The sequence below is a fragment of the Sardina pilchardus genome, chromosome 24, assembly GCF_963854185.1.
Source record: "Sardina pilchardus chromosome 24, fSarPil1.1, whole genome shotgun sequence".
NCBI classification, from domain to species: Eukaryota; Metazoa; Chordata; class Actinopteri; order Clupeiformes; family Clupeidae; genus Sardina; species Sardina pilchardus.
The window spans coordinates 26,814,921-26,827,037 of NC_085017.1; the positions used below are offsets into that span (position 1 = coordinate 26,814,921).

General features: G+C 47.5%; 1 protein-coding gene across 3 annotated transcripts in view; it reads left to right on the forward strand.

Annotated features, from left to right (window-relative positions):
* Positions 1 to 12,117, forward strand: part of spire1a (spire-type actin nucleation factor 1a) — a 39,879-nt gene that overhangs the window by 8,475 nt on the left and 19,287 nt on the right. For all 3 annotated transcript variants that reach the window (XM_062528820.1, XM_062528822.1, XM_062528821.1), the window contains exon 3: positions 10,619 to 10,861. In XM_062528820.1, the coding sequence (XP_062384804.1) occupies positions 10,619 to 10,861 (243 nt within the window). The remainder of the gene's footprint in view (positions 1 to 10,618; positions 10,862 to 12,117) is intronic.

Below are 12,117 nucleotides of genomic sequence, written 5' to 3' on the forward strand. Positions count from 1 at the left end.
GGGCAGCAGCAGTTTTGCCCGCGTTGCCCCGTCTGGGTAGAGCTCCCGTTAGAGCCAATTGGGCACCTTTTAGAAGGATGACTGATATGTTTTTGTATGTTTTTGACTGTTTGTAGAGATGGGTGCGCGCATACAAAAATGTGTTTTAACAGGTGCCAGACAAAAATGTGTCAGAGAGAAGGGGATAGTCAGCATGCTGTATAATGTCTCAAAAAATAAATGTATTTATTTACTAAAAGAGGCAACGTTTCAATCAACAGATCTTCATCAGGCAGCCTAAATAAATAAAGTATTTTTGGAGCCATTATGCAGTGTGCAGACCACCCCCTTCTCTCTTTGTCTGACTGTTCCACATTTCCCACCCTCTTGGTCAGTAGTAAACTAGGCAAGTGTTATGTGTCACTACATAGTGGCTTGTCTAAATCTGAGCAAAAACCCACCTGAGGTATTTCACCAAACAATAGGTCTGGTCTACTCCTGTGTGTGGTCATTTGATTGGTGGCTCTGGTCACCTACGCTGGCTGGGCTGGACAGTGTTCGGGGGTTGTTAATGGGCTGCGACTGGTTTGATCCCCGCCCCCCGGCAAAGCGGATTGGAACCTGAGTTTCAGGTCACGAGATTAAGGTGGGATTAGCGGCCGCCTCATTAGCCGTTTCTCCCGCAGCCACGTCGTACTCTTCCTGAGAATCAGACAGCGGCGTCTCCTGGATATAGTGCCGCCACAGTGCACAGCCCAACACGGTGGTGCACAGTTTGATGCTTGTGACTGTGCGTGTGTGTGTGTGTGTGTGTGTGATGTGTTTGTGTTTGTGTGCGTAATGGATGCCTCCAGGTCCCGGTCTGCTGGCTGGGGAGGGATTTGTTTTGCTGAGAGGAAAAGAGTGGTGCCCTTGTCCTTAAACGCCTGCAGGTCTCTGGAAGACACACACACACATACACACACACACACACACACACAGGCACACACACATATTGTATCACCTCCCTCTACTGCACTGTAGATGCACCCTCAGCTGACTCACGTTAAGACCCTTGAGGTCAAAGGTGAGAACTGAAGGGTCATGCCTGTATGTGTGTGTGTGTGTGTGTGTGTGTGTGTGTGTGTGTGTCTGTCTGTGTCCTCCAGTACTGAAAGACCAAAGTAGAGAGAAATAAGGTCCTGCTCAGCACACCCAGATGGGATGTTGTTGTTTTTGTTCATCTATGTTGTTCTATTTGATTGGAATGGGCCATTTGAGAGAATTAAACTCTGCACATGTCTTTGGTGTGTCCCTGGGCTGTCTTGTCTTGTTGGACTACCTCTGATCCAGTCTTTTTCAAAAGTGTTGTTTTTGAGAACCTGATTCACCCAGGGTGAACATGTCTTCCAGAGAAGGCTTCCTTGTTTAACAAAACATGCATAGATTTGTTTTTTCAAAGACCCTACTGTATGTAAGCTGATAATGCACAAGGAAACGCTTTGAGCTGTGTTGCTGGAAATCGCTCACTTTTATCTTTTTGTGGAAACCTTTAATCATCAGTAGGCAAATGTGTCATGCTCATCCAATCAGAGGGCATGGAACCAGTTATGAGCTTGCCCAACAACATTGCTCAGAAAGTTGTCTTACACAGTTTTCCTACTGTACCTGGAACATGTAAATCCTACGGTATCTTACACTGACAGACTTTGACAAGATTTGTCGTGTGTGCAGCACGCTTGTAGACCAGAAGGAGTCTATGGATATGGCTAGGCACTGTGTCATCATATCCGCTTCCGTGTCCGTTTGCTAATATTCTAGCGGTTAAGGTGTTCTGTCCCAACTTTACATGAGCAAAATGTGTAAAGTTGTATGTTACGCTGTTAGACTGAAAATAACTAGCTAGCTAACCCTAACCAAACCCCAACAGAGCTTTAAGACCGTTAGAAACACCCGTGTTTACATTAGCTTGCTATTGCCAACACCCTTACTTTACATGACCTAAAAATGCTACACAGACGACGATTTCTAACGATTCCTAACGTCACATCACTAGCCATCCCCATTCTTCCCTTCCTGTGTTAGCTGCACAGTAATTGTCTGCTGAAGTGCTGTATTGATCACCAGACAGCATGTGGTCCATGGGCAGCATGGCAGCAGTCTCGCTGGTCAGGCCTGGGGTCCCGTCCAGTCTCCACCCGCTCCCAGCATGCATGGTGTCCCCCCCGCAGTTCAGTTCCATTTCTGCTGCATTGCTCACCCTGCTCTCAGCACCAGTGTCCCCGTCGGGTGGACACACACACACACACACACACACACACACACACACACACACACACAGGAACACACGTCAATAACCCTGGGTTTGCTTTCTAGAGCAGGAAATATGAGCTTCTGGTCCCCACGGGATGCTAGACGACTGAAGTCATATCCCTCGGGGAGGATTGATGGCATGCTACTAGTGTTTTCAACATACAGCCCCCCCCATAGATGTTTTTGATGCTTCAGGATATGTTCCTCTTCACTACCATCCATTCAACTGAAGGGATCTCTATAAATACCTACAGCGTGGTGCTTTTTAACCCTCGTGCCTTGAGTTAAATAGCTTTGTGTCGGGTTCTGGACGCAAGTCAATTCTCACATGTAATCACATCCTCTCTCGGGGACGTTGCATCCACTGGGCAGAGAGAGCGGCTGTGTGTTGTTTTTGCAGGATTTGGCCCCACCTGCGAGCAGCCGCTCATCCTCTTTGTCCTCTCCATGTAGGGAAGTGTTTTGCGTTTCACGTGAGCATCTCTCGGAGGTCTGCAGTGGGCGCAGTCCTGACCTAGTTCAGACAGACCACTTTAGGCATGAGCTGGCTTCATTCAGACGGTCTTAACAGGTGGAAAGGAATGACCCATGGTGCTGGTGATTATAGTTGTGAGTTGCCTACGCTAAAAGAGTGAGCTCCGAACCGTACTGTAGCTCCATCGCATAATCGAAAGGTTCAGACTGTAGTTCCATTTTTTCTGCAGGTGTCTGCAGGTCTGGATCACCCGATAGAGCTCACATGCAGTGGTTCACCACAGCGCTGCCCGACTGTCAGTGTGGATCTCTTCAGTCACTCGTTTGCCTCCACAGCAGAGCTGCCACGTTCACGTCTGCCTCTGTGCTAGATGAGTTAATTTGGGAAATGCACTTTTGGGGTCAGCATTTCTCTCTGGCACTGTCTCAGTCTGTGCCTCGGTGTCCTCACATCTCCTCTTCCTCCTTTCCTCTTGTTCCATCTCTCTCTTTCTTACTTCATCTTTCTTAATTAATTTTTTCCCACTTGGAGCAATTGAAGAACTCTTTTCTAAAATGCTATAAATCCATTTTTAAAACATTTAATACGTAATATAATTGTGTGTTTTAAGGTAATATCAATAAACATTTAGTTGTGGTGTTTTGATTTTGAGCTTTGAGTAAAGATAAAATTGAGTAAAGACGAAATTACTTTGAAAACAAACAAGCAAATCTACAGTATATATATATATATATATATATATATATATATATATATGTGTGTATATATATATATATATATATATATAATTAATTCATTAATTCATTTTTATGGAAATGCATTAAAATGGTGGATGTGGCGTTTTGAAAAAGCGCTCCTCAATTACTCCGAGCGCTTTGTTCTGTGAGGTGGGCAGTCTGGCCAGGGCTGCTTTGGGACATGGGTGGGTGTCCTCCTGGCCCGCTCAAGTTAACGGCGCGCCGCGTGCCAGGGCGTCCCTTTGTGTGCGGAACAGTGGCTTATCCCTGTGCTGTCTGAAGGGAACAAAGCATCCGCCGCACCAGAGCGCTGTGGATTTAGGCGAGTGTGCGTTACGTAACGCGCTCTTCTCTCGTCTCTCGTCTCTCTCTCGCACGCTCGGTCGGTCACACTCTCTGCTGCCGCACTGTCCGTCCCTGCGGCCCAAACGCGTGTCTGGGCTCTCTTGTCATCACACCCCCCCGCCCCCTCCGCCCCCGCCGGCTTGACGAGGTGACTGGTCCGGACGTTGAGCTCGTCCTCAGCTGGCTGGGCTGAAAGGGCCCGAGGAGAGGAAGCCTCACTGACGGCGCCCGTTTAGCGCTGCGCCTCGAGCTGCCCGGAGACGCTAGCGGCCAGGGCAGATTTAGCTCTGTGACTGGCCTCCCATGGAGGTGGCACACACGAGCTCACCACCACCACTAGTGCTGCTGCATCCTTGTGGAGTATTCGGTTTCATGTTCTTTTCATTGTCTTGGGTTCTGGCTTTTGTTGAGAACGGTCTTTGATTTGCTTATGAATGCATAGCCTGAAGAGTTTAGTCCTTAGTGTTAGTGTGTTAGTGGTCTACAGTATTTGCAATAGGACCATTTTTCAGATGCTAGGTCCAGAGTCATGGATCCCATGCACATGCCATGCTCCTACCTACTGGTCTCATTGCACCTTTTATGGGTACCGTATGTTTGCATGTGTGTCCCTTGGTACCCTTTCTGTGTTATGTGTTATTGTTACTGTCAGCTGGGTCTAATGTATGGGGCCAATAGGCACTTCCCCCCTCTGCATGTCTGCAGCATCGCTGGTAAGAGGCAACCCATCTCCATAGAAACGCAACCTCACAAACCCTTTGTTATTTACAAGAACACTGTTATTTACATGAAGTCAAAGGCTAATTTGCATGACCGTAGGGCCATTTGGCTAATCACTCTCCCTTTCCCTAAGTCAGTTGGATAGTGTGCAGCTCTTGCTGACTAGGATGGCCAAAACAGACCAAAGGTGTTGAAAATCATACTGTGTGTATGTCAAAAAGGGAGAAGCCATGTGTCTGTGTTTGCTGGTGTATCTGTTTCTCGGCCCTGTACTCTGTTTGCAGTCTGCGAGGCCTCCATTGAGGGGGTAGATGAGGAGGTGTGAATAAGAGGGTGTCTGAGTCACAGTGTATCGTGAGAGGAGCCCCTCCATTAATCAAGCCCTGCCATACTGAAGGCCAAACACCTCTGTTCTTCTCTGGCATCAAAACAGGATTTCCGCCATGTTCATACAGTGCTAACGTGATCGCTATTGATCGCCCGCTTATTGAAGCATGAGCTGCTGCTGTTGGCAGACAAGCCTGTCTGTGGACCCTGTGTGTGTGTGTGTGTGTGTGTGTGTGTTTGTGAGAGTGAGTGTGTGTGTGTGTGTGTGTGTGGGAGACGTTATGCTGTATGTTATGTCATGCGGTGAGGAGCAGTTCAGAGATGTACACATGTGCCACTGAACGTGCGTGCACATGCATTGGAATCTCATTACAGATCATGTGTTTGTGTATATCGGCAGAAGGAAGACTTCAGCGTTTTCACACACCGCACACACACACACACACACACGTGCACCAGACTGGAAAGCTAGACATGAAACGCTGCTTTGATGACGATGCGGCATAAACGCTGGGCCAGTTTTGTCAGGGTCGACTCAAAGGGATTCTCACGCTGAAACAATTTAATGGAGCCTAGAGAGACTTTGTACAGAGCCTGCCATTTTCCCACTCTTGCCAAAACTAATCTTCACAAAGCGTCTGTTGCTGTTTCTCCTGGCAGTGCTCTGAGTATTCAGTCATGTAAAACCAGCTATTGGCTACAAGTGGCCGTTTAGACGTGAGTGGGTTTAAATGAAGTGGCTACTTAACTTTTAAGGGATTGATTATTGACTGTAGTTATTCCACAGACCTCCGAATTCTTGAATGTTTTGTTCCAAAGAGTAAGTTTTGGAATACTTTAGTCTGGCATTGGAATGTACTGGGTAGGGCAGTCTTTGGTTTCCAGGTAACCCTGCTCACATAATGATTTGTCATGAGTTTCCACTTGCGAAAGTTGTGATGTCAGATGGTGCCTGGGCGCGGAACCTTCTGCTGAAGAATTCACGGAAACCGTTACAGCGCTACAGAGAAACTGACCTCAGCTCAGCCGCTGTGAGCCTGGAGCGAGTTCAGCTACGCATGAGGCAATGGCGTTGTGCTCTGGTAGTCGCCAGGCTTCTGCTGCTCACATGACCGAGCACAGACACACTTCTCCCTCTGAATGCCAAGGAGTTAGACTCCGTCTGTGTGTTTGTTGTAAGACTGTTATGTAAACTTGGGGGAAGGACATTGACAGCCCCCTAGTGCTGCGCATCCTTCCGCCACAGCTGTGTGTGTGTGTGTGTGTGTGTGTGTGTGTGTGTGTGTGTGTGTGTGTTTGTGTGTGTGTCCGGTGGTGATGTCATGTGAATGGTGCCCATGCCTTGAGTCTTCTCATTGTGTTGTTGTTCTTCTGCAGCATGAGGACAAGCATGTGTACGTGTGTTCAGTTGATGAAAACAACCACATGTACATGAATGCCACAGTGGAAAACAAACAAACTTGGATGCAGATGTTGAAGATGTTACCAAAGGATGTTACTCTGGGATGTGACTGAAATTAAATGCCGGTTTAGCTGCCATTCACAACCATGTAGTTTTTATTTGACCTGGCCTATTTTCACAATGCAGATGACATTTAGATGGGCTATGGCTGTCCCAGTTCTGGGAGACATGAAAGGGAGGCCCCACCGAGCTCCTGGGACTCTGTGTGTCTTTGTCCTGGCCAAGTGCGTTTCTCCTCCGGGGTGTGTGAGGACCATGTTTGCTCATCTCTGCTCCTCCGTCAGCTCTCCCCGACCTCGTCAGCTGAGCCTCCTGCCGCCTCGCCCCCCTCCCCTCCATCCCCCTCCATCCCCCTCCACCCTCATTCCTCACCAGTCACAAGTCTCCAAATGAGATTGTGACGCGTAATTGGGAGAGAAGTCCAGCTCTCTCTCTCTTTCTCTCTTTCTCTCCCCCCCTCGCTCCCTCCCTCCCTCCCTCCCTCCCTCCCTCTCTCTCTCTCTCTCTCTCTCTCTCTCTCTCTCTCTCTCTCTCTCTCTCTCTCGTTTGGGTTAACTCCTGAGTTGCTCATAGTGTGTGGGAGCTTCTGCAGGGACATACAGGATCTCCATTCTGTCTGCATGAGTATTCTCTCAGCATCACTCATTGGGGCCCTCTGGCAAAACAACAAATCAAGAGCAGACCGTAAAGAGACAGTTGTGCTGTCTTCATTTCTATGTATCTAATGACATAAGTGTTGTCAATGTTTACTCTGGATTCCCAAGTGAATAGATAGAGGAATAAAATGCAGTAGATAGAAATTGTTTGCAGGAGTTGCCATGTGTTTTGGAGATATTATAGTGTGTGTGTGTGTGGTGTGTGCTTTTGTGTGTGTGTGTGTGTGTGTGTGTGTGAGCTTGTGTGCGCACACAAGAGCACACGAGAGAGAGAGAGGTGTTTTCCCTGTGGAGGTCTTCAGATTCCCAGGCTCCCCATGAGCCAAATCTGCTCATGTGTCTCCTTGTCGGCGTCGGCGATCTCGGTAGAGAGTCAGGCGATCCTCCCGTTCCCGCTCGCCCATTCCCTGCTGTGGGAACGCTGGCCTCTCGCCCTCCTCTGGAGATCTTTGTCCTGCCGCTGGCACCCGCGCTGCCCTGGCTGGACGCGCCGGCCCTTAGGGCGCACTCACACTAGGTACGTTTCACCCGTACCGTACTGGAGCACGGTTGCCTCTGGTCCCTGGTCTGCGCTCACACTGCATAATATCAAACCGTACTTGGGTACGATTGAGTTGCTGTGTTCTAGAATCTTTATGCAACGTGTGATTGTTAATTGGAACGTTACTGTTTATTTCGTCATTAATGACATCGTGCTTCCATGCGTACCGTACCAGAGTCCACCTCCTCGAAGCGTACTAGCGTACCGTACCTCAGTACGGAACGAAGCGATCACACTGGTCAAATGAACCGGACTTTAGGGGCAAAGTGTACTCGGGTACGGTACGAATTGCCTAGTGTGAGTACGCCCTTAATCCCACCTTGGACAGAGTGCCTTACCTCCCCTGACTCCTCAAAGGCCTGATGGCGTGCCAGGCCCTCTAACGTGGCTCTGCAGTATACGTGGGTGGTATTAAATGGATGTGATTTTGGTCTTTTCTAGTCAAACAGTCGAAATATTGTACTTGCCATTAAACCGGGAGCATGTATGAGAAGGTGACCAGATGTCCGAGACCAAAACCGGGGACATAATCCCAAAAATGTGGAAAAAACGGGGACATTTCCAGTTTGACTATCAATCTCATTGAAATACATGCTATTTTTATCCTCAAAAACGGGGACATGGGTAGTTTTTCTGTATTTTCCCCGGGACAGGCAACCAAAAACGGGGACAGTCCCATGGAACTGGAGACGTCTGGTCACCCTAATGTAAGACAGTGTGCGGATATTTTTCCTTTGACTACGTTTGTGCCCATATACAGTATATGCACCTGTCGGAATTCTATAGATGTGCGTACATTGCTATACTTCATATTGGTCTTTTCTGTCCTGGGCAGATCAGGTCCTCTCTCCCCCTGTCTGCGATGCTCCTCACAGGAGGCCTTACCATGTGTCCAGCTGTTACATAAACTGCCCCCGCTGCCCATAAACCCTCTGCTGTGAGGTCATTTGCTGCAGAAGGGGACAGCGGATGGTGATGCTGAACGCTTGGAAGAGGTCAAAGGGTTCTTGTGGTAGTGTCCTTCATGGAGATCTATCTATCAAAGGCATTTCCAAACATTATTTGTTGTTGGTAGTGATAAAATGCACGTTGTATAAAGGTTTTTGAACTGTTTTGAAAGATCTGAAATGGTTGATGTCACGCATGGCACAGTCTCCAAAGAGGCTCAGTATAACTGTGGTTGGTGTTGATGGTGAGAATTTAATGTTGTTGGGGATTGCTGAAAGTCAAACTGCACTCACACGCAGCATCTTGATTAAGCTTCAAGTAGTAGTGACTTTTCTGGCGCCAACCTCTTCAGCTTAATGCTGAGGTTTGGGCATGTTTGTTTGTGTCTCCTTGAGCATGGCATTTCATGGTTGACCGAGGTGTGTGTGTGTCTGTGTGTGTGTGTGTGCCTGTGTCTTTGTGTGTCTTCAAGATAAGAATCCTTTAGTCTCCTGAAGATAAGACTTGGCCCCTCCCGGCCCATAAAAAATTAAGGATTCTTCTCTTCTCTCTTGCACATTTTGATGTGATCTCCAATCTCTGGGGAACATTAAGATTATTTTAAACTCTTGTCCAGGGCAACCTTGCACAGCTGCCGATCTCTGACCAAAGCTGTTTTAGGCCTTCAATTGTATTAGCCGTAATTGAAGGCTCATCGTTGGCCTGTGCGGTTTTGTTTTTTTAAGGGGTCATACCAGTCTACTGGACTCATGCATTGGCTCTGCTCCTCAACATGGCTTCTTTGACATTGTATTGTTGCGTTGCTATCCGGCCAATCCTACCACCCCGCCGCTGCTCACGTCTGGAGGGTTGAATTGAGTTACGGAATTGAGTGGAGCCTGGGAGCACCATGCCATATAGTGCGCCAGTGATGACTTCAGAGACAGAGAGGGCCTTTGTGTGTGTGTGTGGACCAACATCTGGGCACATGAGGATGAGCTAGGTCCGGTCTGCTGGTGTAAACGGTGAATTGTCAGGTTTTGTTGGCGTTTTTCCCCCCCAGCTTCAGGCTACTAGTGTGCAGGAAGTGTTTCTCAGTTCTCAGCATCAGGAAGCCACATGATTGTGGTGCGTCATGGCAATAGTATTTACGAAAGCTCACTGATGGAGGTCAGTGAGTGAAATCAGACAGGCAGTTGAGTGGTGCGCACACTGCCCACTCTTGGTAGGCCTGTTCTGATGCTCCATCTCAAGTCATGTTGTCTCAGGAGAGAACCACCACATAATAGATCTGCCAATAGAGTGAAGACGAGCATTTAATAAGAGCCCCATTATCCTTGTGTGATCGTTAAACAAGGAAAGTGCTCTTCCATTAGGATTGTGTGCTGACTGACTCGGCGCAGGATGTTTTCACTGATGAAAGTGCTCTCCGAGTGTCACTGAGCCACGAGAGAGCCATCGGAGCTCATTATTGTTATTGCGTCGGTCTCGTGTGCAGTCCTGCTCTATGGTGATGGACTATGTGGCTTGGGTTCTGTCGGAACACATTTAGAGAACTCTCCTTTCAAGTCATGGGACCAAAGAATTTCATACAGTAAATAATTGCCCCCAAAGCACCTTGGGAACCGTGTAGTTCAATCTTGTTGCAGCATGACATGGCTGTCATCAGTAATGAGGAGGAAGTGCCTTAAGTAAAACCATTATGTGTGTTCATACTTGTTTGACTTAAGCAGTGTTCTGTAATGTGTTTGTCAGATGACTGTTACTAGTTCAACTTGTACTGAGAACATTCATAAAATGTCAAACAGTGTACAATGTCCATGTTCAATATACATGGAAGTTTATGTTTTTTTGTTTTTCTTTCATATCCTAATCTCTTACGATCATGATGGGTTAATTGATAATGATGATGATAATAATGATAATAATAATAATAATAATAATAAATTTTATTTAAAGGCGCCTTTCTTGGCACTCAAGGTCACCATACATACATACATACATACATGCATACATACATATATACATACACATACACATACACATACACACACATATAAAAAACAACAACAATAAAATATGCATTTATATAAAAGGTTGGCTTGCTGATGAGTAGAATATGTGTTTCAATGTATCGGTGCATGTTTTATCTTGCAGATCATCGAGTCCCTGGGCATCATGATCTACAAGGCCCTGGACTACGGCCTGAAGGAGAACGAGGAGCGCGAGCTGAGCCCACCTCTCGAGCGTCTCATCGATCTCATGACCAACATGGCCGAGAGCGAGGCCGAGAAAGACCCGTGTCCTGACGAAGGCTACGAGGCCACCGAGGAGGAGGATGAGGGCGAGGAAGATCCAGCCGGAGTCTGCAACATCCGAGGCTACCGTGACGTTTTGGAGGTGAGTGACGGGCGGCGTTGTAAGGATGTTGGTTTAAAATGCATGTGTCTCTTACATACCAGCAGGCACAGAACAAAAATCAACCACGGTATATGGAGATCCAAATACAACAGCAAAGCTACTGCCACCTTTGCAGAAGTTTGTGTGCTATAAGAAGACCGAATCTCAATCAATATGAGTTCTTGATTCTCCCATGTGAGGTTTACCCTTCGTACAGACCAGAGCCGTACAGAGCAAATCAGACTACAGATTTAGGAGTAAACAATAAATATGTTGCTCATTATGTCAGTGACCACGACCAGTCTTTGCAATCCTTAGCATAAAATCTTTGAATCGCCTTACCATAAGAACTTTCTTACAGACAATAACTGTATTGCGCCCTCCCCTTAATTTTCTATGTTACATAAGTAATACTTGCTAAGAGGTTCATATCCAGCACTCTGTTGTTGGCTATTCCCCTTTGGACCTCTAGTTTATCACTCCCCAGACATCCTATATGTAAGCAGCTTTAGGTTGAGCTAGCGGCCTGTTTATGCGCTAATCTGTATGAGTAGCCTACGGTAAAAGAGAAATCCCTTTATGAAACCCGGCCTGAGGCTGGTGGCGTAACGCTATTGGACACTGTATGTTATGAATGTATGGTTTGGTGCAGGTGTGTTGGCGTGGGAACAGCTGATTGAGATGGAGCTGCTACTGTACGTGGTGGTGATTACGTGGCCAGCACTCTGTGCTAGCTGCACAGTTTGCTGCGGGTAGCTATTAGATAATTCATATGGAGGGGTTGTGTCCTCCTCTGGGTTCCCGGGGTCAAATGAGGTGTGTGTGTGTGTGAGTGTGTGTGTGTGTGCGCGTGCGCGTGTTGTGTTTGGGCAAAGAGCGTGGTATTCATTGCGTGTGTGTAGTTTTAGCAGGCTGCCTGTGTAGCGCTGTGAGGTATGAGAGGAGTGAACTGAATTTGAGCATCTGACTGGAAATAAGCTACCCACGGGGGGACGCAGGGCCTCTGTCCTTTAGGGAGCTAGCTCGCTCTCTCTCTCTCTCTCTCTCTCTCTCTCTCTCTCTCTCTCTCTCTCTCTCTCTCTCTCTCTCTCTCTCTCTCTCCCTCTCTTACTCTCTTTCTCTCTCTCTTACTCTCTCTCCAGCTCTCTCTTGCACTCTCTCTTACTCTCTCTCTCCTGCTCTCTCCCTCTTACTCTTCTCTCTCCTGCTCTCTCTTGCTCTCTCTCTCTCTCTCTCTCTCTCTCTCTCCTGCTCTC